Raw genomic sequence first — 24,210 nt, 5'->3', positions numbered from 1 at the left:
TTTTTTTTCTTTATAGAGTTGTGTTATTGGTATTATGTTAAAGTACTCTTTGTCTAATTCCAGGTGAATATTTTCTCCTTTGCTTTCTCCCAAAAGTTTTATAGGTTTTCGGTTTTGCATTTAGTTATGTGATCTGTTTTGAGTTTTTTTCTACAAGATGTGCTGTTTAGCTTGAGGTTAATGTTTTCGCATACGGATGTTCAATCCTTTCAGCACCATTTGTGAAAAGATTCTCTTTTTCTATTGAATTGCCTTTACAACTCTTATCAAAAAATCAATTGGATGTACAAAAAGTCATCCCTTAGTATCCATAGGGGATTTTTTCCAGAGTCCCATTTCTTAGATTCTTAGGTGCTCAAGTCCCTCATATAAAACAGGTATTTGCATATAACCTATGTACATACTTTCATGTATTTTAAATCATCTCTAGATTACTTATAACATCCAATACAGTACAAATGCTATGTAAATAGTTGTTATACTGTATTGTTTGGGGAATTGTGATGAGATAAATAGTCTGTACATGTTCAGTATAGACAAAACCATCTTTTTTTCTGACTATTTTCAATCTGTTGTTGGTTGAATCTGCAGATGTAGAACCCACAGAAATGGAGAACTGATTGTGCACACACACGTACACACACACAGACACACAGATCCAATGTAAACTCTATTCTGTGCCATTGACCTATGGTTTATGCCTTTGCCAGTGCCATATTATTTCTTTTATTGTGCCTTTATAATAACTCTTAAAATCTGGTTTCATTATTCCTCCAAATTTATTCTTCATTGTCAACACTGTCATGGCTATTTGAGTTCCTTTGTCTTCCCATAAACATTTTTAGAATCAGCTTGCCCATGTCTCCAAAAATTCTACTAGAAATTGGATGACTGGAATTATATTGAGTGTATAGATCAACTTGGGGAATGTTGACATCTTTACTGTGTTGAGACTCTCAGTTCATAAATTCTTTATGTCTCTTAATTTATTTGATTTGTCCATCATTGCTTGGTAGTTTTCTGCATAAAGATTTTGTACATATCTTGTTAGATTTGTGCCTACGTAGTTCATGTTTTTGGAGCTATTGTAAATGGTATTTTTTGGTGTGTTTTTAAAATGTTTGTTTCCAATTGCTCATTGCTAGTATATAGAAATACTATGGATTTTCTTTTCTTCTTTTGAGACAGGGTCTCACTCTGTCACCCAGGCTGGAGTGAAGTGGTGCGATTTCAACTCACTGCAACCTCTGCCTCCTGGGTTCAAGTGGTCTTCCCATCTCAGCCTCCTGAGTAGCTGGGGACTGCAGGCACAGGGTAACATGCCTAGCTAACTTTTGAAGTAGTGTGGATTTTTATATGTTGACCTTATATCCTATTGGCCTTACTGAATTCATTTTTTAGTTCTAGGAGTTTGGTAGCATCCTCAGGATTTTCTCTGTAGTTCAGCATGTCTGTGAATAAGGATAGTTTTATGCCTTTCTTTCTAATCCGTATGCCTTTTCTTTCTTTTGCATTGTTGTCCTGGCTAGGCTTTAGAGTACAATGTTGAATAAGGGTGATGAGAGTTTCCCTCCTTGCTTTGCTTCTGATATTAGGGAGAAATCATTCTGTCTTTCACCATTAGATTGATTATTAGTTGTAGAATTTTTGTGGAAGTGTTTTGTCAGTATATCTGGAAAAGATTAGGGCATTATTTGTTCTTTATATGTTTGTTAGAATTTACCAATGAAACTCTGTGGGCCTCAAGATTTTTTCTCTTTTTAAGCAATAAATTCAATCCCTTTAGGAGTTGTAGGACTACTCAGGTTATCTATTTCACCATGAATGAGTTTTAGTTGTCTTATAGTGGCTCGAGGTGTTTGAGGAATTGGTCCATTTCATCTAAATTGTTGATTAATGTATGTAGAGTTGTTGTATTTCCTTCTCTCTTTCATGTCTGTGAGGTTTGCAGTACAAGTTTTCTTTTATTCCTGATATTAGTAACCTGTATCTTTTTTCTTCTTTGTCCATCTTGGTAGAGATCTATTTTATTGACTTTTTTGAGGAATTGACTTTTGTTTTACTAACTTTCTTGATTGTTTTTCAATTTGCAATTTTATTGATTTCTGCCCTTTATTATTTCCTTCCTTTTGCTTGATTTGGGTTTATTTTGCTCTTTTTTCCCCATTTTTTTCTAAAGTGGAATCTTTTATTTATTTGCTTCAGTATGCAGTTGACTCAAGTTCAGGCCACAAGTTTTGACTAATCTTCTAAGGGTTGTGGTTACAATGTTAGTTTTATTTCCAAAGTCTTTGCATTGCTATTCTTATCTGTGTGGCTTATGAATGACTAAGTTGCCAGTATGGGATCTGGGGGGAGGTCTACCCTGTAGTTCAGTTCCTAAAGTCTATGACCTGGTGTTTGGGGCTAGATTCATGTATTTGCAGCCTAGAGATAAACCCCCAAGAGTTCGTGAACATCTTTATGGAGTTGTTTTCTGAGTTCCTTCCTCTCTGCTGTCATCCCTGTTTCCTTCTGGTTTCTTGGGGCTTCCTTTGTTTGGTCCTTGTGCCAGAAAGGCTAAGGCTTTAGTTACCTTACTTTGCTGCATACTGCCTACAACTGTGTTCATGTCCAGGGCTAAGCAATGATAACAGAAAGAAAAAGAAGCAATGATAGTTTATGCTACTCTCTTGGCATCATAGCCCCTGTGATTAGAGGGGAAGCCCCACTTTCCTCCTAAGTTTAGGTGCCCGAAGGCTTTGTCATTGCTGCTGCCAGAAATAGTGAAAAGGCCTGAGTAGTGGTGTAGTGGGAGAAAATGGAGGGGGGAAAAAAGAAAAGGAGATCCTCTTCCATTTCTTTCAGCATTCAGAGTCCCTTCTTTTCTTAGAGCTGGAGCACAAGCATTTTCCTAGAGCTCTTTCTCTCTGCTCCTGGTGTCCCCTTTTGGACTTTATGTTGCCTGGAGTCCAGGCTGGGACTTACTGGAGGGAGAGGGGTTTGGGAGTTTACTACCACTTTGATAGTATCTTAAATTCTGATGTTCTTCACCAGTCTACTGCTATCGTTTACTTTTCAAAGTTCTCAAATAGCTGCTTTATGAATCCTGTCCACAATGTATAGCTGCATTCAGTGGGGAAGAAATAATGCTGTGTGCTGACCCAATTCACCAGGATAGGATCTTCCCTGCTTTTTGAAGCAGAGAACTATCGGACTGCATTCCTTCTTGCCCACTGCAGTGACTCAGCTAGTGTCATAGCTAAACTCAGCAAAACAACTCTGCAGAGAGACCAGTGTATTTTGAACTACAACTAACATATGTTAAGTGTAATATACCATCTTGCACAGCAGTTACAATTTAAACATAAACAGGATATAACCCACTGCTAAATTGTGTGGGTCTGCTTATTACCTTGGGAAAAGCAAAGTTAGAAACAGATCCACAAAACAAGTATGAGTTGTCATATTTGACCACTGAATATGACTCAGCATTCCAAAATTGCTTGTGATAAACTTCTTGGTAAGGATGAAAGTAAATTGATTTTTGTTCAAGGAAGAAAGAGAGTTTCATTAAAAGAAAGGGAAATATTTTTGATATATTAAAATATTTTTATGGTTCTGTTTTGGGTTGAGTTTAAGAATTTTATTGTTATGAAACTACCAACACAGAGCAAAGTACCTTTGATCTTCACAACTGAAGAAAACATAAATTAGCCATAGTTGGCTAAATGTTTGCATGCCTCTGGCCAGAGAAGTAAACTAGAAGATCCTTTGAAAAGCTTTCTAAAATTCTATAATTCTATTCTACAACTAGTCACATCAAAACTTTTGGTCTAATATTTGCTTGAGTTTGTGTAATATATTATGAAAGATCTCTTTATTCTGTTTACTTTGTCGTGTCCCATTAATTAGAAAATAAGTCTTGATTTGTGTTATTCAGAACCCTTTTTCCTTTCCTTTCCTCTCTTTATAAACTCTGCCACACCTTAACTCTTTAAGGAAGTGGAAATTTACATGCATGCCTTTGTATACTGTAAGGCTTACCTCTAAAGCAGCTGAGATGATCCATCAGATATGGTTTGCCTCAATGAATTAAGCTGCTGGTGGCTAATACACAACCTTCCTGAGAGTCTGAGAATGAATCGCACTCACGGGCCAGTGGAGCCTCCAGAAATGTGCTTCATGTCTGGGGCAGAAATCTGTCCAGATTCTGATTCATGGATTATAATTTTTGAGTCATAGCTCCTGGACCCAAAAACCAATTTTGAGGGTATCAAAGCAGCCTAAGTACTTCAACTTGTGTGATTAGGTTTGTCGGTCATGCCTTTGTTGTTATTATTGCATCCCTAGGTGATTATCTCTGAATTGTAGGATTATCGATAATTTTTTTTTGATTTCTATATTTTCTGATGGATTTCCATGAATGGGAGTATTTCTAAAAAGGGATGAAAAAGCAAAACACTTCATATTTTTGAAAGAACAGTAGAGAATTGCTACATTCATAGAATTGAAAGGCATGCCATTTGCTGAATCTTAAGGTCAGATAGTGAAGTGTAAGAGTTAGCCTCAGGCTACCTGGAAAGCAAAGATATTTGCTCTCTAAACTTCTGAGCAAAGGAAGATGCTAAACTTTGCCCATCGTCACTTCTTCCTTCCTCTCTCTCCCTTGGCTCCTGAATTTCTTGGGTAATCTTACTAATAATTTCACTTCAGACTGTGCACAGTTTCTTGACTTTCAGTCATACCATCATGTCATCCCTTCTTTCCTCTTGTTATGCCACTCTTCTCTACTAGTTCCATAAAACAGACATCTGCAATGGATAATTCCAAAGAAAGGAAATTAATGGTTACTTGGACTTCAGCTCATGCCAGTTTCCACACTTTATCTCTCAGTTTCCATGAGAGCCCAGACTGCAACTTTAAAAATTTTTTTTTGAAATTTTTAAATGAATTTCTCCCATGAGTTCCCTCACTCTGCCTGGTCTTCCATTGCACTCTGAGGGGTCTAGTGACACAAAGAAAATGGGTAGCGGAAGCAGTCCATGGGTCTGTAGCCGGAGCGTCTTCCTCCTTATTCTGCAACCCCTCTTTCCTTATGGTAACATCCTTCTGATTTGAGTATCTGGGGGAACCCTGCATTTGTCTGTGTAACATAGGCCACGTATTAACCTTTTGCATTTCAGTTTTTCAGATATTAAAAAAACTGCAGTTGGTTCTTGGAATTCCTATCAGCTTTGAAGTTCTGTTATGGTAGAATTCAAAGCATGACCTTAGGGTCATAAGAAAATCTGTCCCCAGAAAACCTGTAACATGAAGTGGATGAGACTTGCTATGGGACAAGACGGGGTTGTCCTTTGTTCTGAGTACTGGGCAGGGAGGCCAGGCCCTGTTCTGCCTTCGTAAGCATAATTCATGTCTCACTTTTCTGTCAGCAAGAACCAAAGTGGATTTTTACATTTAGCTAGAGACGTAATATGTACCTAAGCACCTTGCTCTGTGATCAAATTTAACACCCTACTAACTTCTAAGGTCACAATTGCTACTAGTCTCATTCCCTACATGAGAAGACAGAGAACAAGAAATGGTAGGAAACTTGCTTATGATTGCGTGCTGTAAATTGATAAAGTTGACATCATAGCCTTTAAGGCATTGACCTCTGCTGTCAGTATCACTTCTGGTCAATTTCTTGTGTGTGTGTGTGTGTATGTATGTATATTTATCTATATTATTTATATATTTTAATCCAATCATATTATATACACTTTTAAAGGAAACTTGGTATGAATAATAATAATTCAATTCTGAGTATTGCAAATGTGTGAATCTTTGGTGTCATAGGTTTATAGTTCAAGTGTTGTTATAAAATTTCAGAATGACAAATTCCAGTTAAAAATAGCACCGCTAAATAATTTGAAGTATTTTAGAATCGTAAGGAGTGGTGTTTGAACTGACAAACAGGCTTATCAGGAAACGTCATGCTGACATCCACAGTGGAGGAATTATTCCTGAGTTCTTATATTAGTAACAGTCAACCCAGAGCTTGGCAATCAGTCCACTTACGTAAAGGCGCAATACACTTAGGGCCCCCTCCACATTTAACATTCTATCTTGTTGCTTTCAAATTTATTTTTAGAGATGAATTATTCATGTCCTCATAGGTGTAGAAATAGTCTTACCACTCAGCACTTTTCATATGGTAAAAGGTTACTTCAGAAGTGCAGCGGATATTTACTGCAGGTTTTGTTGCTTGAGTGTGCAGGGAATAAGGGAGCTCTTGCAGAGAATTCAGACTTGGGGGTAAAGGCGAGAGTTTACAGGAAGGGTTGGGTATAGTACATGTGCCAGGTATGTTTGGCAGGGAAAAGGAGGGGGAAACATTTATGAAATTTTTAAAAAATAAAAATAAATTTCAAAAATAGAAATCTGACTTTAGAGATATAATTAGTCCAACAAATACAACACTTGTTTTTTAGATTTTTTCTATGTTTTTAATAGATAAGTGAAAATTAAGGTCTGAAGAGCCAGGGCAGGGATAGCAAACTGGCAGAGATTCTCAGGCCAGTTTGGAATTATTGAAAATTAAAAATTAGATTTCTCTCATTCTTCCATTATTTATCTTTTTATAAACACTGGTTGTAGGATTAGAACAAAACGAGTTAGTTCTTTTAGTGCAACTTTTTAGTAGATATCTGTATGAGTTTGCTAGGATTGCCATAACAAAGTACCACAGAGTGAGTGGCTGAAACAACAGAAATTTATTTCCTTACAATTCTGGAGGCTATAAGTCTGAATGAAGGTGTCAGCAGGGTTGGTTTCTTCTGAAGTCTGTCTCCTTGTCTCGTAGATGCTGTCTTCTCGTGTCTTCATATGATCTTCCCTCTTTATATGTCTGTCCAAATTCCCTCTTTGTGTAAAGGACACTAGTCATGTTGGATTAGGTTCCACTCTAACAACTTCATTTAAACTTAATTACTTCTTTAAAGACCCTGTTTCCAAATACAGTCACATTCTGAAGTGCTAGGGGTTAGAACTTCAACTTACCAATTTGGGGGACAGATAACTTAGTACATAACAGCATCATATTGGATAAATTTGATTGAATTTTAGTTACATTTCCTTTTGTGTCACCTTCTGAAGACTAAATTTGTGTATATTATTTGTATAAATATTTTACTTATTTAAAATATTTTTTATTAAAGGGTATAAGAAGAGCTGAAGAACATTACCCTGTTATTTATAACAGATTTTCCATATTAATTATATAGATACAATAAGGTTATTGACATCTCTGGACCCAAATTCACTTTCTGTAAAATAAGGTGGCTGAACACTATGTACTTTAAATTTTTGTCCAAATCTGAATTCCTAAAGCATGATTATAATTTAAAAAATATACAGAAATACATACAGACTATAAACGGGAAGGAAAAGGAATACTTTTGTTAGTCTTTGTGAGTAAAATATTTGTTTAAAAATGGACTCCCCACCCAGAAAACAAAACAAAGCAAAACAAAAGAACTAAATATTTTTAAATTGACCATTATAACTGCAATGTTATTAATGGATTTGCTGCATTCAGGAAGGAAAAAGAGACATTTCGATTTTTACTCCACTGACATTTATCCTCTGACATATCAACAAAGAAACCTAGATGTTTGTTTTGAGCTTTCCAAGAGTGTATTTATTTTGGATTACTTTGCTGAAGTGGCAATGGAGTGCGAGGTGCATTTCATTTGTAGGAAGGCTTCAATTTAATTATACCAATTTGATTGAGTTTTGCTGGTCTGTCATAACACCCTGAAACACTTACATGAAATGAAAAGAAAGTACATTTTAAAAAGCATAAAAAGAAAGTATTTGTTGATGCTACATTTAATTAATCCCTAGAACTCATCACAGTTTGTGTCAGAAAATGAAATTCTATAAATGATTCACGAAGTTCCATAGTTACAGCCCAGGTATTTGACTGAAATAAAAACACTTTTCATCTTGGGCCATTTTAAAAATTAAGAAAAAAAGATAAATAAAATGAAAGTACCATTGGAAGAATTACAAATGGAACAAAAAGGCCAAAGCTTTTCAGCCTTATAATATATTATAAAGACCTATAGTTGTATTTATTTGAAAAAGTAATCACTTAGACCTTACTGCTCTTAAGAAAGGTGGTTTATGTCCTCTAATTGGGATGTGATTGTGTCATTTGACTTGATGTTATTTTGTTGTCCAGGAAAAGTAAAACAAGTATGTTTTCTTGAGTAAAGGGTCTTGTCTTATAAATACATTGGTTTGCTGCCTTTAATAGAGACTTGGTTTATTTTAATATGGTAAGTGAAAGGAGAGAAAGAAACGGAACAAGCAAAGGCACTCCAAATTATTTTCACATTCTATCATGATATTATCAATAAAACCATTATTTTTTCTTTTTCATTGTTTTCTTTTTAATATTTGTGGCATCGAAATATCTAACTAGTTATTTTGTGTTTATTTCTCCTTCATCCAAGTAATTTATTTTATTTATTTACTTTCATTATTTTTTTCTGAGAGAGGGTCTCACTCTGTGTCTAGGCTGAGGTGTAGTGGCACTATTATAGTTGACTGCAACCTTGAACTCCTGGGCTCAAGCGATCCTCCCGCCTCAGCCTCCTGAGGAGCTGGGACAACAGGTGCATGCCACCATGCCTATTTATTTATTTAAAAAAAGTATTTAGAGACAATCTCACTATGTTTTCAAGCTAGCCTCAAACTCCTGAGTTCAAGTGATCCTCCCCAAAATACTGAAATTACAGGTGCCACTGCACCTGGCCCCAACTGACCCATCAGTCCACCCATAAAAGTGTATTTTGGAGAACTCTTTTTCTCAACCTTACTATCAAATTTTGTCAAAGTTATTTTTGCTGATGAAGAGTTGTTATATTGATATAATTATTGTGTCATTGTTGTAAGTTCTGTTCTAGAAATGTCTTTATTCTGTCATTTTTACGAAGACAAGACAAATGTTTCCAAAAAATAAGAGTAGTTTATAAAATCCCTTAGTCATTGGATCCGGAATTAGAGAAGGGTAATGAAAGGTTTCCTCCCAATTGGCTAAACGGGTCAAATTGGAAAGGAGGGAGGGTCAGGTTTAGAGGACTCTCAATTCTTCCTTCTTGGATTTCTGACAAGAAAATTTGGTCTAGTGGGAACACATCACAGCTGTAGATGGATGAATAGAATTATGGGGCCATCTATGTCTCTCTCCAGAGCCAAATGTAGCTCCCCACTGAGGATTCAGGACCTTGGCAAGCAATTGTCAACCTGACCAGGTAAAATATTAATTACCTACTAATGAAGAAAAATGAAAACAACAATTCTGCAATGATTTTTTCTCTGCTACTCAGATTTTAGGAAAGTATATACATTCATTCATGAAATGTTTTATGGGAAAGGCTAAACCCATTTAAGAAAATGCCTTTTATGCAATGCTGCTTATTGTCAGACCAATCCTTACTTTTTATTTCCCTTATAAAAACAAAACATGGTGTCTTCCCTTGACTGAGCCTGTTTCCTGGAAATGCAGATCTACTACCACACAATCTGCAGAGTAGCTTTTCAGTAGTAACGTGTCCTGTAGCTCATACATACCATTCTTTCTATACATAATTGGGTTATATGATTTCCCTATTTTAAGATAGCAATATCTATTTTTGCTTCATTGCTTCATGAATTTTGACTACTTTTTTTTTGGATATTTTTATTTATAAAAATTCAGAATCTTTGATTTTTTTCTATTGGTTTGTAGATGAAATGTATTCAATATTTAAAGATTATGCATAGTCTATTTTGGTTACAATACTGTTTTAAAGTTACACATAAGACACTCAAATACCACCACTTAATTCATTAAAGTGCTTAGAGTTACTAGAAGGTTAGCGACTATACCAGTAGTTAGAAGCCTAGTTTCGGTGTTCTTCATGGTAGGTATGCAAGACCACAAGTGTTTTCTTCTGTAAAATGACATTTTAAAAATACACAAATCATAACACCTCATCCACACCGTATTCTAGCAATGAAAGTGAATCGGTTGCAAATAAGAACAGGAAAATATAACAGTTTGTGATTGCAAATCCCGGGGAAGATTTTTAGCATTTTAAATAACAATTAAGTTTCAGAGATCCCTTTGATTTGTAGAAACTGAAAGCTGAAGCAGAAAATATCTGTCTTCCTGAGCACATGAGATCTAAATCCATTTTGATGGCTTAGGAGTAACATTGTCCTCTTATGTCTCATTGGTTCAAGCCCAACTGCTCCTTGTTCCGCTAAGTGTAGTGATGAATAATCCTCCCTCCAATCGGCAGTAAAAGAATTCTCCATGCTGTGAGAATTCCATCTGGTACCACTGATTGCAGGCTATGGTATTAAAAGTAACTCATGTTAGTGTTTTGTGATAGAATCTTTAATCATTTTTAATAACCAGGAAACCTTCATTACATGGATTTACTTCTTAAAGTGGAAATGATTTTGGCCTGATGTGATGAAAGAAGACAGCTTGAGTTTTTACTTGTTCCCATTCCAACTGTTCTTGATTTTTCTTCATCTCAACAGTTGGAATTTGCAGAATTCTCCTATGAGAATGCATGTTATCTGTATGTCTAATTTCCATTTGTTTCTATTTCCTGTGGTACTTACTTCTCGTTTGTCTTTTATTAGGATATTTGTCCATCTTTTACATTCCTTAAGCATGAAAGAATGTAAAAAGAGTGTGTGTGGGAACTTAAAGTCTAGAACTCTTACCTTAAAAGACTTTTTTTAAGGTTGTCATCTCTAATTGCCAGTTCATCAAATATCAGGGCAGAAGACGCCATCTTCATGAGACTTAAATTTGCAATAATATCTGATAATGAGTAGAAATTCTTCTCTTTTGTATTAAGCAGGGGCAAGCCAGAGGCTCAACTTGATACCGGAAGGTGGTACAGCAATACTGTAATGCATAATCAGTGATATTATTTCTTGTTTGTTGGTTTTAGTTATAGGAGTGGGTTTTTCCTTTGAATCAAATTCTTTTGAGTGGTCCCCATTGTGGCCAATGATTCTGGCCTAATCACACATGATTAGGTGTGATGAAGAATGTAGTCAGTTGTCAGGAAAAAGAATTTTTCTTATTGCAAATTTAGGAAGTCCATATGAGGATCAGTAATTTAACACATATTGAAAGCCTCATAATAAACATACGTTGTGGGAGATTTAAAGATGAATATAGTTGGGCATCCTGTCCTTGAAGAGTTCATGATTTACTGGGGAGAGTAAAATCATCGTATCATGATTACATTTATGTTTTAAACAGTGTGCAGTGTGAAGAAATTTTTGGATGCAGGGGGCCAATTAGTCTAGGTGCAAGATGATAGTAGCTTGGTCTAAAGGGGTTTTAGTGGAAGAAGCAAAGAAACATATGTATTTGAAAGATTTAGAGGAGGATAAATTGCAGCAGAAAGAAGGAGCTTCTGGAAACTTAGTTGCGAAACCAGAAGAGAGTTTTGAACTGAATTCCAAAAGTAAAGAGCTTCAGGAAGCAGGGAGTTAACTACAGTGGGGAATGCTACTGAAAAGGAAAGTCAGGTGAATTTAATATGCATGAGTAAAGGAAAAGGAGAAAGTAACAATATTGTATAGTCTTATGCAGAGGGAACTTGGAGATTCTGGGGCAATGAATTGTTCAGTGGCTTAAAAAATAAATCTGTGACTCTGGTAATAAAAAGTTATAACGTGGCCGGGTACAGTGGCTCACACCTGTAATCCCAGCACTTTGGGAGGCTGAGGTGGGTGGATCACCCAAGGAGGTCAGGAGTTTGAGACCAGCCTGACCAACATGGTGAAACCCCATCTCTACTAAAAATACAAAATTAACTGGGTGTAGTGGCACACTTATGTAGTCCCAGCTACTCAGGAGGCTGAGGCAGGAGAATCGCTTGAACCCAGGAGGCGGAGGTTGCAGTGAGCCGAGATTGTGCCATTGCACTCCAGCCTGGGTGGGCGACAAGAGGAAGAAGTCATAACACATGTATGTAGGCATGGCTCCACATAAAATTCCAGAATTGGATTAACAAGCCAGTAACAACAGTGATGAGTTCACTGCCACAAAAGGAAACAGGTGGTCAGAAGAATTTGAAATATCATTCAAGGTTGTTAGTCTGTTTATTTTCCTCTAAAACAAAAATGGTGAAACTCTATGCTTGTTAACCTGCCCTGCAGTGCCACTAAGGGAAGCCACTGCTTGCTTCGTCTCCAACTTTGCTTCCCTTTAAATACCATGAACACAACACTGAACAGAAAACACACTGTAGAATAACCGTGTGGTAATTTAGTTATGGGAGTGAGTTTTTCCTTTGAGCAAAATTCTTTTGAGTGGTCCCCATTCTGGCCAATGATTCTGACCTAATCACACATGAAAAATCTATCCTCAAAAGCATAGTTTTTATTTTTTTTTTTCATTTTATAAAGTTTTGTAAGTCTGTGGAGTACAAGTGTAATTTTGTTGCATGCGTAGATTACATAGTGGTGAATCAGGCCTTTTAGGGTATCTATCACCAAAATAGCATATGTTTTACCCATTAAGAAATTTCTCATCATTCAAGTCCCCCCAAGCATAGAAATTTATTACAAATTTCCATGGATGCTTTAAAATTTTAATTACAATGTGACTTTGAAGATCTCCAAAAAATTTAAAAAATAATTTCTGTTTCAGCCAATGTCATAAAAATTTATTGACATTTGATGCTCATAGTCTGTTTGCAATATTTTAACCATCAAGGCAGCAAATATTTCTTTGATATGCGTCTGGCTTTGGTGGTTAACATTTGCACTCTTTTGACATTAGTCTGTGTGACTGATTATTTTTGTAACTTAAAAGCCAATTCCCTAAAAATAGTGGTAGATAGGCTAATAAACACAGACTATGGAGAGGAAGATTTAGACTGTAGGAAGAATTTGCAAATGCTTAAGTTAGCCTGAACAAAGACTAAGCCACTTCCATTAGCATCTTACTGCTGGATGAGGATCAAGCAGAGACTTAGAATAGCCATTTGAAGATGCAGTCTTAGGGTTGTGTAGAATCAGATGGAATAGCAAATACTGAATTAGATGAGACTGAAGATTGCTTTTGACTCTATAATACTTCCATGATCTTATAAGAAGGACTGGAAGAATAGCTGCCTCAAAGAATTTGTAAGCTGTAACATATCCTATTACCTCCTCACAAATGGAGGTCTTAGAGACTGAGAACTTACTCAACTTCCATCAAGAAAGAATTAATAACCTCTGAAGGTACTTTTTCCAGGAAAACATGTTGGGCAGTGGGAGCGCATGACTGATTGCTGCTAATGTGATTTTGGTTTATGCTTGGTTTAAGAATCAAAAACTTCTGTACAATTTATTTCAGATTTCTGAGGCATTGTTTCCTACTCCAGGCAGAGGACAACTGAATTATTAAGATTCTGTCTGAACTTGGCAGGTGTCAGAAATTCATTTTAAATCTCTGTTCAGAAGCCTTGATTCAATTTAGTTTTATTGTTCAATGTAAAGAGGACTTCTTGGATACATTTTTGGAAAGGTTCTTGTCAGTGATACTTCAAAAATGTACCGGGATATGTTTCAGCATTTTAGCAGCAAGTTGCCAAAGGAAGCCACTGAGTAAAAATAATATTTAAATAAGGCTCAGCTTCAAGGACGTGGAGAAAAGGGGACCCTCTTACACTGTTGGTAGGAATGTAGGTTAGTACAACCACTATAGAGACCAGTTTAGAGGTTCTTCAAAAAACCAAAAATAAAGCTACCATATATTCCAGCAATCCCACTGCTGGGTATATACCCAAAAGAAAGGAAATCAATATATTAAAGTCAGTATATTGAAGAGATATCTGCACACTCATGTTTGTTGCAGCACTGTTTGCAATCACTAAGATTTGCAAGCAAGCTAAGTGTCCATCAACAGATGAATGGATAAAGAAAATGTACTACAGATGCACAATGGAATACTATTTGGTGATAAAAAGAATGAAATCCTGTCATTTGCAACAACACAGATAGAACTGGAGATCATTATGTTAAGTGAAATCAGCTAGGCACAAAAAGACAAGCGTTGCATGTTACCTATTTGTGGGATCTAAAAATCAAAACAATTAAACTTATGGACATAGAGTATAGAGGGGTGGTTGCCAGAGGCTGGGAAGAGTTGAGGGCGGAGATGGAGATGCTTCATGGGTACAAAAAAAAAAAAAAAAAAAATAGAAACAATGAATAGGATCTACTATTTGATAGCACAACAGGGTGGCTGTAGTCAATAACTTAATTGTACGATTTGAAATAACTAAAAAGTGTAATTGGATTGTTTATAACACAAAGGATAAATGCTTGAGGGGATGGATAACTCATTCTCCATGATGTGATTATTATGCATTTCATGCCTGTATCAAAACATCTCATCTACCTCATAAATATATTCACCTACTATGTACCCAGAAAAATTTAAAATAAAAAAATAAGGCCCAACTTGATAGTTGATAGAAGAATGTGATGATAGATGTTTGTGGTTCACCATTATTTAATTGAAGAACGGGTAGTTCTGAAATGGTTTACTTACTTTTTTGATGGGGACATCTACCTTTGGTAGGTTCTTCTGTCTTTTTATTTGTGTAGATTCTACTAGAGATAAAAAGTGGGTGCATAATTCAACATGAATTTATTTCCTGATCCAGAGATCAAAGGACAGAAATGGACCACCAAATCAGAGTCATGCCTTTTTCACAAAGGGAGAAACTGCTAGAAAGCAGCTAAGAAATGCTCCAATGCCAAGCTGTGCTATAGCATCAGAACCATATCTGGTGGCAGAGGAATTTGATTTCCTTGCATTCATTTGCTCATTTGTTCAAAAACATTTATTGTAAGCAATGTGGACTAGGCATTGTTCTAGGTGCTGGAGATGCCAAGAGGAGGAAGAGATTCATAGTGTGAATTCATAGCCTTTCACGCTGTGAATTCATACTATAAATTCATATTTTAATAAAACTATTTATAAAACAAGAGCCAGTTCAAATGAATTCTATTAGATTAGTTAGAAACATACTTCATTATATCTAGATTATGATCAGGTAGAATTGCTTGAAAGAAGTTAAGGCAATTCATTATTACTATTAAATTGGGGCTAAAGGGTGAAAGGCAGACAGAGTTATGCTTTTCTGTCTCATGAAAGAAAAGCAACTCTATATGAGTAGCAAATGCCTGGTGAAATTACAATTATTTATAAAAATCAATGTTTCTACATAGTGAGTGTTACAAGGGGCAAGCCTTACAATGAACTATCTAAGACATGTTAATGAAAACAGGATATTTATAAGGTACAAAATATAGAATGATTATGTAACTTTAAGAATCTTGTCTCAACATGAGTTAATATTTATTTCATATTATCTTTAAAAAGTAAAAAAATCTTGCAAACATTCACCATCCCTACTTGCATTATTATCCAAAAGACTGTGGATAGCTACATTCCACTGAATCTTGTATCCCTACTGATGTTGACAGATGCTCATTCTGCTAAGGTTTGCTGTCTACTAAGTGCTAATTAGAGCTGCAACTCCGGCTTCAGCTATGATGTTATTATCTAGGACTGAATAAAAAATATAAGGCTTGCGGAAATTGCAGAAGTGCTAGGGTGATAATAATAGTAACAAAAACTATTGTTGTTTTTGACCACTTATTATTTGCCAGGAAGGTGCTAACTGCCTTATATATGTCTCATTTAGTGCTCACTACATTCCTATTATCAGTCCCATTTTCAGATCACAAAATGGTTTAAGGAAGGTAACTTTAGCGTTCTGACCATTTAGATTGGAACTGAGTTTTTTGACCATACATCTTGCTTCATCCACTTGCTATCATGTCTTAATATTAAAGGATATCACTCCTATATACTTCATGTTTCCAGTGACAGAATGAGTTAATGGAGTTCGTGGTTTGAAAGTGACCCTGGCGAACCAAAACACTCAGCCCATCCACTTTATCCATAAAGAGATTAGGCCTGGGTCAGAGATTGAATGAGAGGCATCTCTTATCAGTCTGAGAGGAATAGTGTGTACTAAAGAAATTGATCAAAAGGAGGAAGACATTTGAGGGCACTAGGGAGGAATATGACTCTGATGGATTGAAATTCTCCATGGGAACAGTTGAGAAAGAAGCTATGGCAACATCTACAGGAGAGCAGAGAATAGCACAATTTAGGTGTAAACTGAATAGCAGTGAGTGTTCAGGGAGTTGTGTTGATGGAAAGTCAGTCCACCTCCCTTCCAAAATCTCAGGGTAAAAGGTGTGTATAACATGGATAAGGGAAGCTGTGGCATGGAGGTTATTGGAAACCCACCCAAGTGATTCAACAAGTACTCTTATTATGGTTCTTGAGAAAGTGCTCATGGGAGACATTTGGGAATTAAGTCCAGAGTCATGAACTTCCACTCTGCATAAGGATCTCAATCACAGTGTTGCAGAGAATTGGGGTAGTGACCTCAACCTGTTGCCTTAGTGAGAAGGCGACAGGTTTAGGCCATTATCCCAATATGAAAGGGAATTCACAGACTGCTGAATCTCTTCTAGGGAGTTTGAGATGTTCCATGGAAGCCAGGTTTAGAACCCCTGATCCAGAGCCTAATCAGTATGGCAGTAGCTTGTGGCAGATGTTGGCAGGAAGGCAAATTTATTTTTACCCAGGTTGTTTGTCTCTTCTGTGCTCTACTAACTTCCCAGACAAAATTTAATTTTAGCAAACTAATGGCAGTGCTATTCCACAGACTCCAAAGAACAGCTTTGTCATCCTCTGCCTTCAGTCAGCCATTAATGGGACACTAATATATTTTGACATAAAGGTACGAAAGTGAATGACTTGGCTTTCATTTAATCTCTATGCACTTCCCTCCACTCCCCCATGTTCTAGCTGTCTGTTTTCATGTTTGTAGTTGGCCTTTAAAAATACTAGGTGGGAGAGGACCCAGAAGTGTAAAATGTCATGCCCCCAGCCAAGCTAGACAATCTCCCCCCAGAGGAAGCCCAGCACCTTGTCAGATATGTTTAGGGAGGTTCCTTTATGTGCTCTAAACATCTTCCAGTATCTGGCAGAAGCAGCAAATGCTGTTGATTATTAGGTAGAACCTTATCTAGGAGAACAATTTTCAGAGTAATTATTATGATGATAATAGCTAAAATCTATTGAGCACTGACAATGTGCCAGGCATTTTTCTAAGCATATCACATGTATCAGCTCATTTAATTCTCTTTATATGCCTATGAGGTGGATACTGTTATCATCTCCCCTTTACATAGGAGGAAACTGAAGCTCAGAGTTTCCTGATTAACTAGGAACTGGGAGAATTTTACTTGAAATCTAGGCAATCTGACTTGGAGCCTGAGCTCCTCACCAGTTTGCTGTGTTGCCTCCCATACCTGCTGTTTACACCACGGTTGCAAATGATTCAAAGTTTTCCATTATTGACCCTAGGGTCTAAGGCCCTAAAATTTGCTGATGAGTCTCAACTGGGACATCTTTTAATAGGAGATTAAAAAAGAAAACAGATACCCTGCCCAGAAGACTGGGTTTAAGTAAGCTGCTGCTAGTGGGAAAGTGGGAAGTGTTGCAAGTTGTTGGGGAAGGATGGGAGCTGAGAGCAAGGGAGCGAATGTGTAGGAAGGTAGATGGGAGAAAGTGTTAAGCGGTGGTTAGAGAGTCTCTGTTTTCTTCTGTCTTGCTTAGCTGATCATTCTGGAGATGAACTGAGAACATATGTGAATTCATTTAGGATCTATAATGTTTGATTCAAATAATAGTGTCTGTTTTATGCCATGGTGTGCCCCCTGGAAATTAGGATAGAGTAGTGGGCGGCCAGAGGTTCAGGAGACAACAGTGCATGGGTTGGAATCAGAGGGCATAGATGAAAACCTGGGAGGTAGATGCATGTGGACAGAGAGCAGCCACTTTATGGGTTTTGAGAAAGGTGATACACACTGGTAAGCCCCAAATCGGGGAGCTCTAGGAAGCAGGGTCCAGGAACTGGTTAGCAGTCATTCTCCAAATCTCGTTTCCCATTTGCAAGTACTGCTCAAGTGAGGTCTTAGTCCTGATACCTCCAGCTCAGTAGAGAAGACTGAAGCCCACTGCCATTAGATTTACTGTTATCTCAAAAAATTGCTTAGATAGAGTTCATTCAACATCTGTCCCCACTCAACTTCTCCTTTTGGGGTCTGATAGGCCACTACATTCTATGGTTCCAGCTTCCCTCTTATCTGCTATATGTGCAGGAAAATATTTTCTAGTTACAATCTTTGCAGATCAGTTGAGTGAACTTGGAAATAAAGGGATTATTAGACACTTTTGGTGATAAAAATCTAATGTGAACACTGTGTGGTGTTAATTGCATAAATTTTTTCCTCTCTACTTGCATCTAATTCCTAACACTCTTTGCTATAGGCGTTATTTTTATTCTTGTCCTGCATTATTGTTTGTTTACATATGGACATGCCTTTAAAATGATATTAGTTCCTTAAAAATTATACTTGATATAAAATAATGCCCAGGCTTCACCACACAGAGATAGCAACTTGCAACAGCTCGTTGGACATGTCTCCATGCACTTCTCTTGCATATACAAACTCCTAAAGTCCACAATTGATATGAAGGAGCTTATGCCATATATAATTATTCATGACTTTTTCTCACTTCACAGCATGTTGTAGCCGTACTTCCCTCTAAATGAATAAAGACCTACACATTCATTTGTACTCTCTGCCCAGTGTTCTCTGGTTTACTTAACCACCCCGCCTGATGATTGTTTATTGGTAAAGAAAGAAATCTGAGCAGCATACAGAGATCATCAGACTCCGCTAATCCAGACTTTATAGCTTTGCTGTCAAATCCATGGGATTCTTGGTATTTATTCATTGACAAGAGAGTCTGAACTCCTCAGAGGAGCAGAGAAAGAACATGAAACTGGTGAGTGAAGGGTCCAAGGCTTTGCATTTAGCACTGCTGCTTAGCAGCTATGTGTCCTTAAAATCACTTGATCTTTCTGAACCTCACTTTCCCTACCTGTAAGATGTTGTGAGTTTTCATTATATTCAAGGTCTGTTCTGCTAACTGAAGGTCTGTATTTACAAATATACTGTCAAGCTATATCTCCCATCACAACTTAAATGCTTCGGCTTTATTCATCAATACCTTTTTGATGTCCAGCACGATGGTAATATAAAGTAAATACTCAACAAACACACTTTGAGTGATGGATCAATATAGCTGTTGAATCTGTGTTTTCAAATTTCCCCCAGAAATATCCATCTCTGTAGTTTTATACTGACTTTTTTAAGCCAGTGAACCTCAGACATTTTTACCTGTCTACCATCTCTCTTTAGAATTTGTGCACGTATATCTACACTTTTAAATAGCCACAGTTTAAATCTCTGTCTCACTGTGTGTGTGTGTGTGTGTGAGAGAGAGAATGTACCGTGTGTGAGTGTGCACATATGTATCTATAGTTTGCTATGTATGTGTTATTTTGGGTGAGTAAAGTAGGATTCCATATGGAGGGAGTTACTATACTTTGCACTAAAATGAGGCTTTAGACAAGAGAATGAGATTTTTTTACTCCCTCTTCCAGAGTTTTACTGAAATTAAATGAGTGTGTGTCTGTGTTTCTGTGTGTGTGTGTTTGAAGTGAAGTAGAGAGGGGTGTCCTAATATTGTAGACACAGTACTCCCTCCTTTCATCTATTCTTAACTTTCCTGTTTTCCTTCCTTCCCTCCCTCATTCTCTCCCTTCCTCTCTCCCTCCCTCTTTCTCTCTCTTTTTTATTTCTCTGTTTCCTTCTTTCCTTCCTTTTCCTCCTTTACAGGAAAAATTAAAGAATAATGCCATTCTTTCTACTTTAGTCAATGACTTTAGTCAGTGGTGACTTTTATCACCATTTAATATATAAAAAAAGAGAAGCCTCTGTCTGAGAAAATTCTCTCAACCAATGAAATCCCAGTATAAGGTAGTATTCAAAGACAAGTAGGTGTTGTGTTATATTAATATATTGAAGAAATGTATTGATCCATTGTGGTGGTGATGGAAACCAGATTATTTCACTCAACTAATGCCCAAGATTAGACCACTTTCAAAATATTGCTTAAGAAAATCAAGGAGTCGAGTTATAGACATTTAGGGAGTGAATAGATGTTCAGAAAGTTTGGTACTGCACCATTTTATTGCTTAATATGTGTCTGGAGTCAGTATTCATTGAATTCTTTCAAAATGAGTTACACATTTCATTATCTTCCTAAAGAAAGAACACTATATATATTTAAACATTTTTCTTCATTTTGGAATGCTCAGAGCCACCATCACAAGCAGTGTTTATTGTATTACGCTTTGACTGAGAGGTGCTGTCAGAGGCTATTGAGCTGTGTGGAGCTACTTCAGTCTCAGCCCTGTGGCTTCTGGACTCTTAGTCTGCTTTTTAAAGATAGTTTTTCCATCTCTCTGAGGGTCAGGCTGCCCCTGACCATGTCTTACTGTGATGTGCATATCTGTCTGTGGTTCTTAAAGCTCCAGTCCACCTCCCACTATTTCAGTTCACTGAATCTAATTTATTATGTAACAAGCACATGATCTTATTAAATGTTTTAAAACCTCAACAGAAAATACGATATAAAAGTGGTCTCCAAAGGCTCTTTCTGCATATTTCCATATTCTTACCTAAATTCCAGCAACTTTTGGTTTCTGGAGAAGTGTTCTCCAGATCACTGTTCAATTCTGATAAGGAACCCACCTTTCCAGTTTGAATGTGAACTCTTACTTCTAAACATGAAGAGATAAGATTGTCCTTAGTTCTTCAGGTGCATGGCTACCAATTCCACTCTCTCATTTGTATCTGATCACTCGGTTCTTGTTTTGCAGTCCCCAGTCTGTCCCAGATCGTCTGAGGATCCGGGTGAACAAAATCAGTTTGCAAGACTATGAAGGATTCCACTATGACAAGGAGAAACTCCGGGAAGCTTGTAAGTTGGATTGATTTCTTGTGATCAGCCTCTCTTCAGCTTCTTGATCCTCCTTGGTTTGATGGGTAGATTCATTTATCCTTGTGCCTGAAAATCATGGTTAGAGAAGTGAAGCGAAACGTTGTAACATGTGAGCTCCAAGTGATAATGTATGGGCTACAGAAAAAGGAACTGGAAGAGGAAAGCAGCTGAATAAAATTCTGCTGTGGATGCCAAGTCAGGAACTCTTGGCTTATTCACCACTTTAGTCTCAGATTTGCCTAAAATGAGGAAAGCAAAAAGTTGGTGATATCAATGGTATAGCACCATCCAGAAAACTCTTGAGACAACACAAATCTCTTCTTGGAGCCTGCGTTAGCAAACACTGCCCTCATTCGTCACATAGGTGTGGCAAAGAGGCACATTCAGCACTTCTAGATATTATGCTATTATATAAAGTCAGAGAAGGGCCCACAGGAACGTTGTGATGATAAAGTGATTCATTGATGATGAGGTGCCATTATTTTTGAAACCTACACTTGAGTCAACATATGAATTGCTTCTCATTGTATGTATTTTCTGTATGCTGCTTTGAATACATAGCTAATTGTTAGTTCATCTCACTAGTCAATCGGTATATGTTTTGGACACTTTTTACTTTCTGGTACATTCTGATCACTGCTTTAAATCTCTGTCTATATAATAATTTATGAGGTAATTGGTTAAAATAAGCCAGAAGAAGTTAAGACCATGAGAGTGTTAGATATTAGGGTTCTTGGCTCCTTCCTAAGTGTGGGGGCCAATAGTCAACTGCAATAAAGTCAAAGAAGATAAGGCAAACTGGTGTCCAAGGGAATAGCTAATGATGCTGATATAAATAAATGACTTTTATGTAGAACCAGAGACTTATGAACCCAGTCCCCAAATGGTCTCTAGGTATAGACCTCGCTACCTGTGTAAAAGATGAAAATAGTTAAAACTGGCAGGACTAATAGTAGGAAAGCCTTCCTGGGATGGTCTTTTCTGAGCTCTGGTTTCTGAGACTGATCTAAAGTAAGCTTTAGTGGATGGAAATTCTGAGGTCCAAGAATAATCCCAGGGTTGGGTACAGGGGTTCTACAATCTGAAGTTGGCATGAGGTGAGGAGCCATATCCCTGGTAGCCTAATCACTGAATCCACTAGAGAATTTGCTGTGAATTTTCTTTCTTAATTCTCTCAGCTGCTTCAGCTTCCTTAACCCTTTACATTGTTTTCCTTAGACATCAATACCTTTTGGCTTCTCCCCAGCCTTCTCACTTCCATACTTTACACTCATTTCCTTTGATAGGAAAGTCTGAGCTGGAGGAGGAGCAATTCCCCAAACCTCTAGATTTCTTCCTTCTGTAAACAACATATTACATTTTCTAATATAAATGAGCATATAAGTGACAGACTAGCATATAATCTAATTTGATCCATAAAGTGATGGACATATATTTTTGTGATGGGAAGTGTAGCTACAATGTAAGTTAAATTGACGTCTAAAGGTTACTAATCATAAAGAACAGTGTTTTATGTTCTTTCTTGTTTTAAGCTTCCAAACAAATAGCTAACAGTTCTTAAAAGAAGATAACAGATCTCAAGTAATATTTTGCAACTTACCATCAACTCTGAAGAAATTCAGTTTGGAGTGGGAACACATTTGAAATTTTTAGGTGAAATGAGATTTGAAGCTTATCTGTAGCTTTCAATTATCTGTTTTATCTTTTCTGTGGCATTATCTGTCCACCATTGCTGGAGGTAATTGTGGTTTGAGTTTTTCCAAGAAGATGACATTTTCTGGCAAGTGCTTTACTCAGCATATGTGATAAAATCTCTACGTGAAGAAACTTCTTAAGTCAAATGGGGGGAAGTGATGGCATAAAGGTAAGCCAAATAAATTCAACAGTGTCTTTGGGACCCCAAAGAACAAAGAAACCTCAAAACGGGGATAAAGGAGTTATTCTGAAGATTTAAAAACTCATTCCAATGATTTGGATTTGAAGAAATCAATAAAAGGATTAGAAGTAAAAGTGACCAACTCAGTCATTGTACTTTTTTTTTGTTTTGTTTTTTGAGACGGAGTCTTGCTCTGTCGCCCAGGCTGGAGTGCAGTGGTGCAATCTCAGCTCACTGTAAGCTCCGCCTCCTGGGTTCACACCATTCTCCTGCCTCAGCCTCCCAGGTTGCTGGGACTAGAGGCAACCACCACCATGCCTGGCTAATTTTTATGTATTTTTTAGTAGAGATGTGTTTCACCATGTTAGTCAGGATGGTCTCAATCTCCTGACCTCGTGATCTGCCCTTCTTGGGCTCCTAAAGTGCTGGGATTACAGGCATGAGCCACAGCGCCCGGCAGTGATTCTACTTTTAATATGTGGTGATGGTGCTTCTAACCTGTGGTTTTTCAGGAAAGTTTATCCTTTGAGGTTCTGGATTCACTCCTACTCACCTTTGCTCTTTAGCCTGGTTCCAGCTTGAAACAGAATACAGATTCATGGGAAGGCTGACAGGGCTCAAACTGAGTATAAAGAGAAAAACAAGTTTAAGTCCATCTATGAGGTGCATGCCAAAATAAATGTTATTTCAGAAGCATTAAGTGAAATTTGCACAACACATCTAGATAAAAGGGACTCTAGGAATGTACTCAGACCTGCATCCCAGAACAAAGAGAGTGAGTCCTCTTAGGTCATTCATTTATTGTCATCAAAGTCTGAGCTAGAGCAGTAGTGTGGCACTGCGTTTGAAGTTAGTTCCGTTTCTTGGTGGTGTACCAAGTGATATTTTCAGGCAAAATGTGGTTCTTCTCCATCATGTTTAGCAGAATCTTGCTCATTGTTCACATTAGATAATAAGCTCGCATGTTTGTCATGTAACAAAGCCCATCTTCTGTCCGTAATGCAGGGCTCCCTGATAATATTGGATGGCAGCCCTTTAAATTGCTTTGCTTATTTTAGCACAGAGAAAGATGACTATACTCTTTCAGATATTTCCCATTCCTCTTCCATTTAGCCCCATCTCACTGGGGGTCAATCCTTCTAAAATAATATCCTGGAAAAATTTAGTCCTTGTCAATCTTTCCCTCAGCTCTTGCTGATAAATTTCAGACTTATGTAAGACACTGAAAGTCTTCCTCACTGCAGAGAATTTACCAACCCTCAGATAATAGTTGTGGTTTGCAAGA

General features: G+C 37.2%; 1 protein-coding gene across 1 annotated transcript in view; it reads left to right on the top strand.

The window, feature by feature from the left end:
• Positions 1–24,210, top strand: part of DGKI (diacylglycerol kinase iota) — a 453,887-nt gene that overhangs the window by 306,615 nt on the left and 123,062 nt on the right. The window contains exon 21 of the mRNA XM_015134986.3: positions 20,928–21,028. Within this exon, the coding sequence (XP_014990472.3) occupies positions 20,928–21,028 (101 nt within the window). The remainder of the gene's footprint in view (positions 1–20,927; positions 21,029–24,210) is intronic.

The sequence above is a fragment of the Macaca mulatta genome, chromosome 3 (genome assembly GCF_049350105.2).
Source record: "Macaca mulatta isolate MMU2019108-1 chromosome 3, T2T-MMU8v2.0, whole genome shotgun sequence".
NCBI classification, from domain to species: Eukaryota; Metazoa; Chordata; class Mammalia; order Primates; family Cercopithecidae; genus Macaca; species Macaca mulatta.
This window is presented reverse-complemented; position numbering and strand designations above follow the sequence as displayed.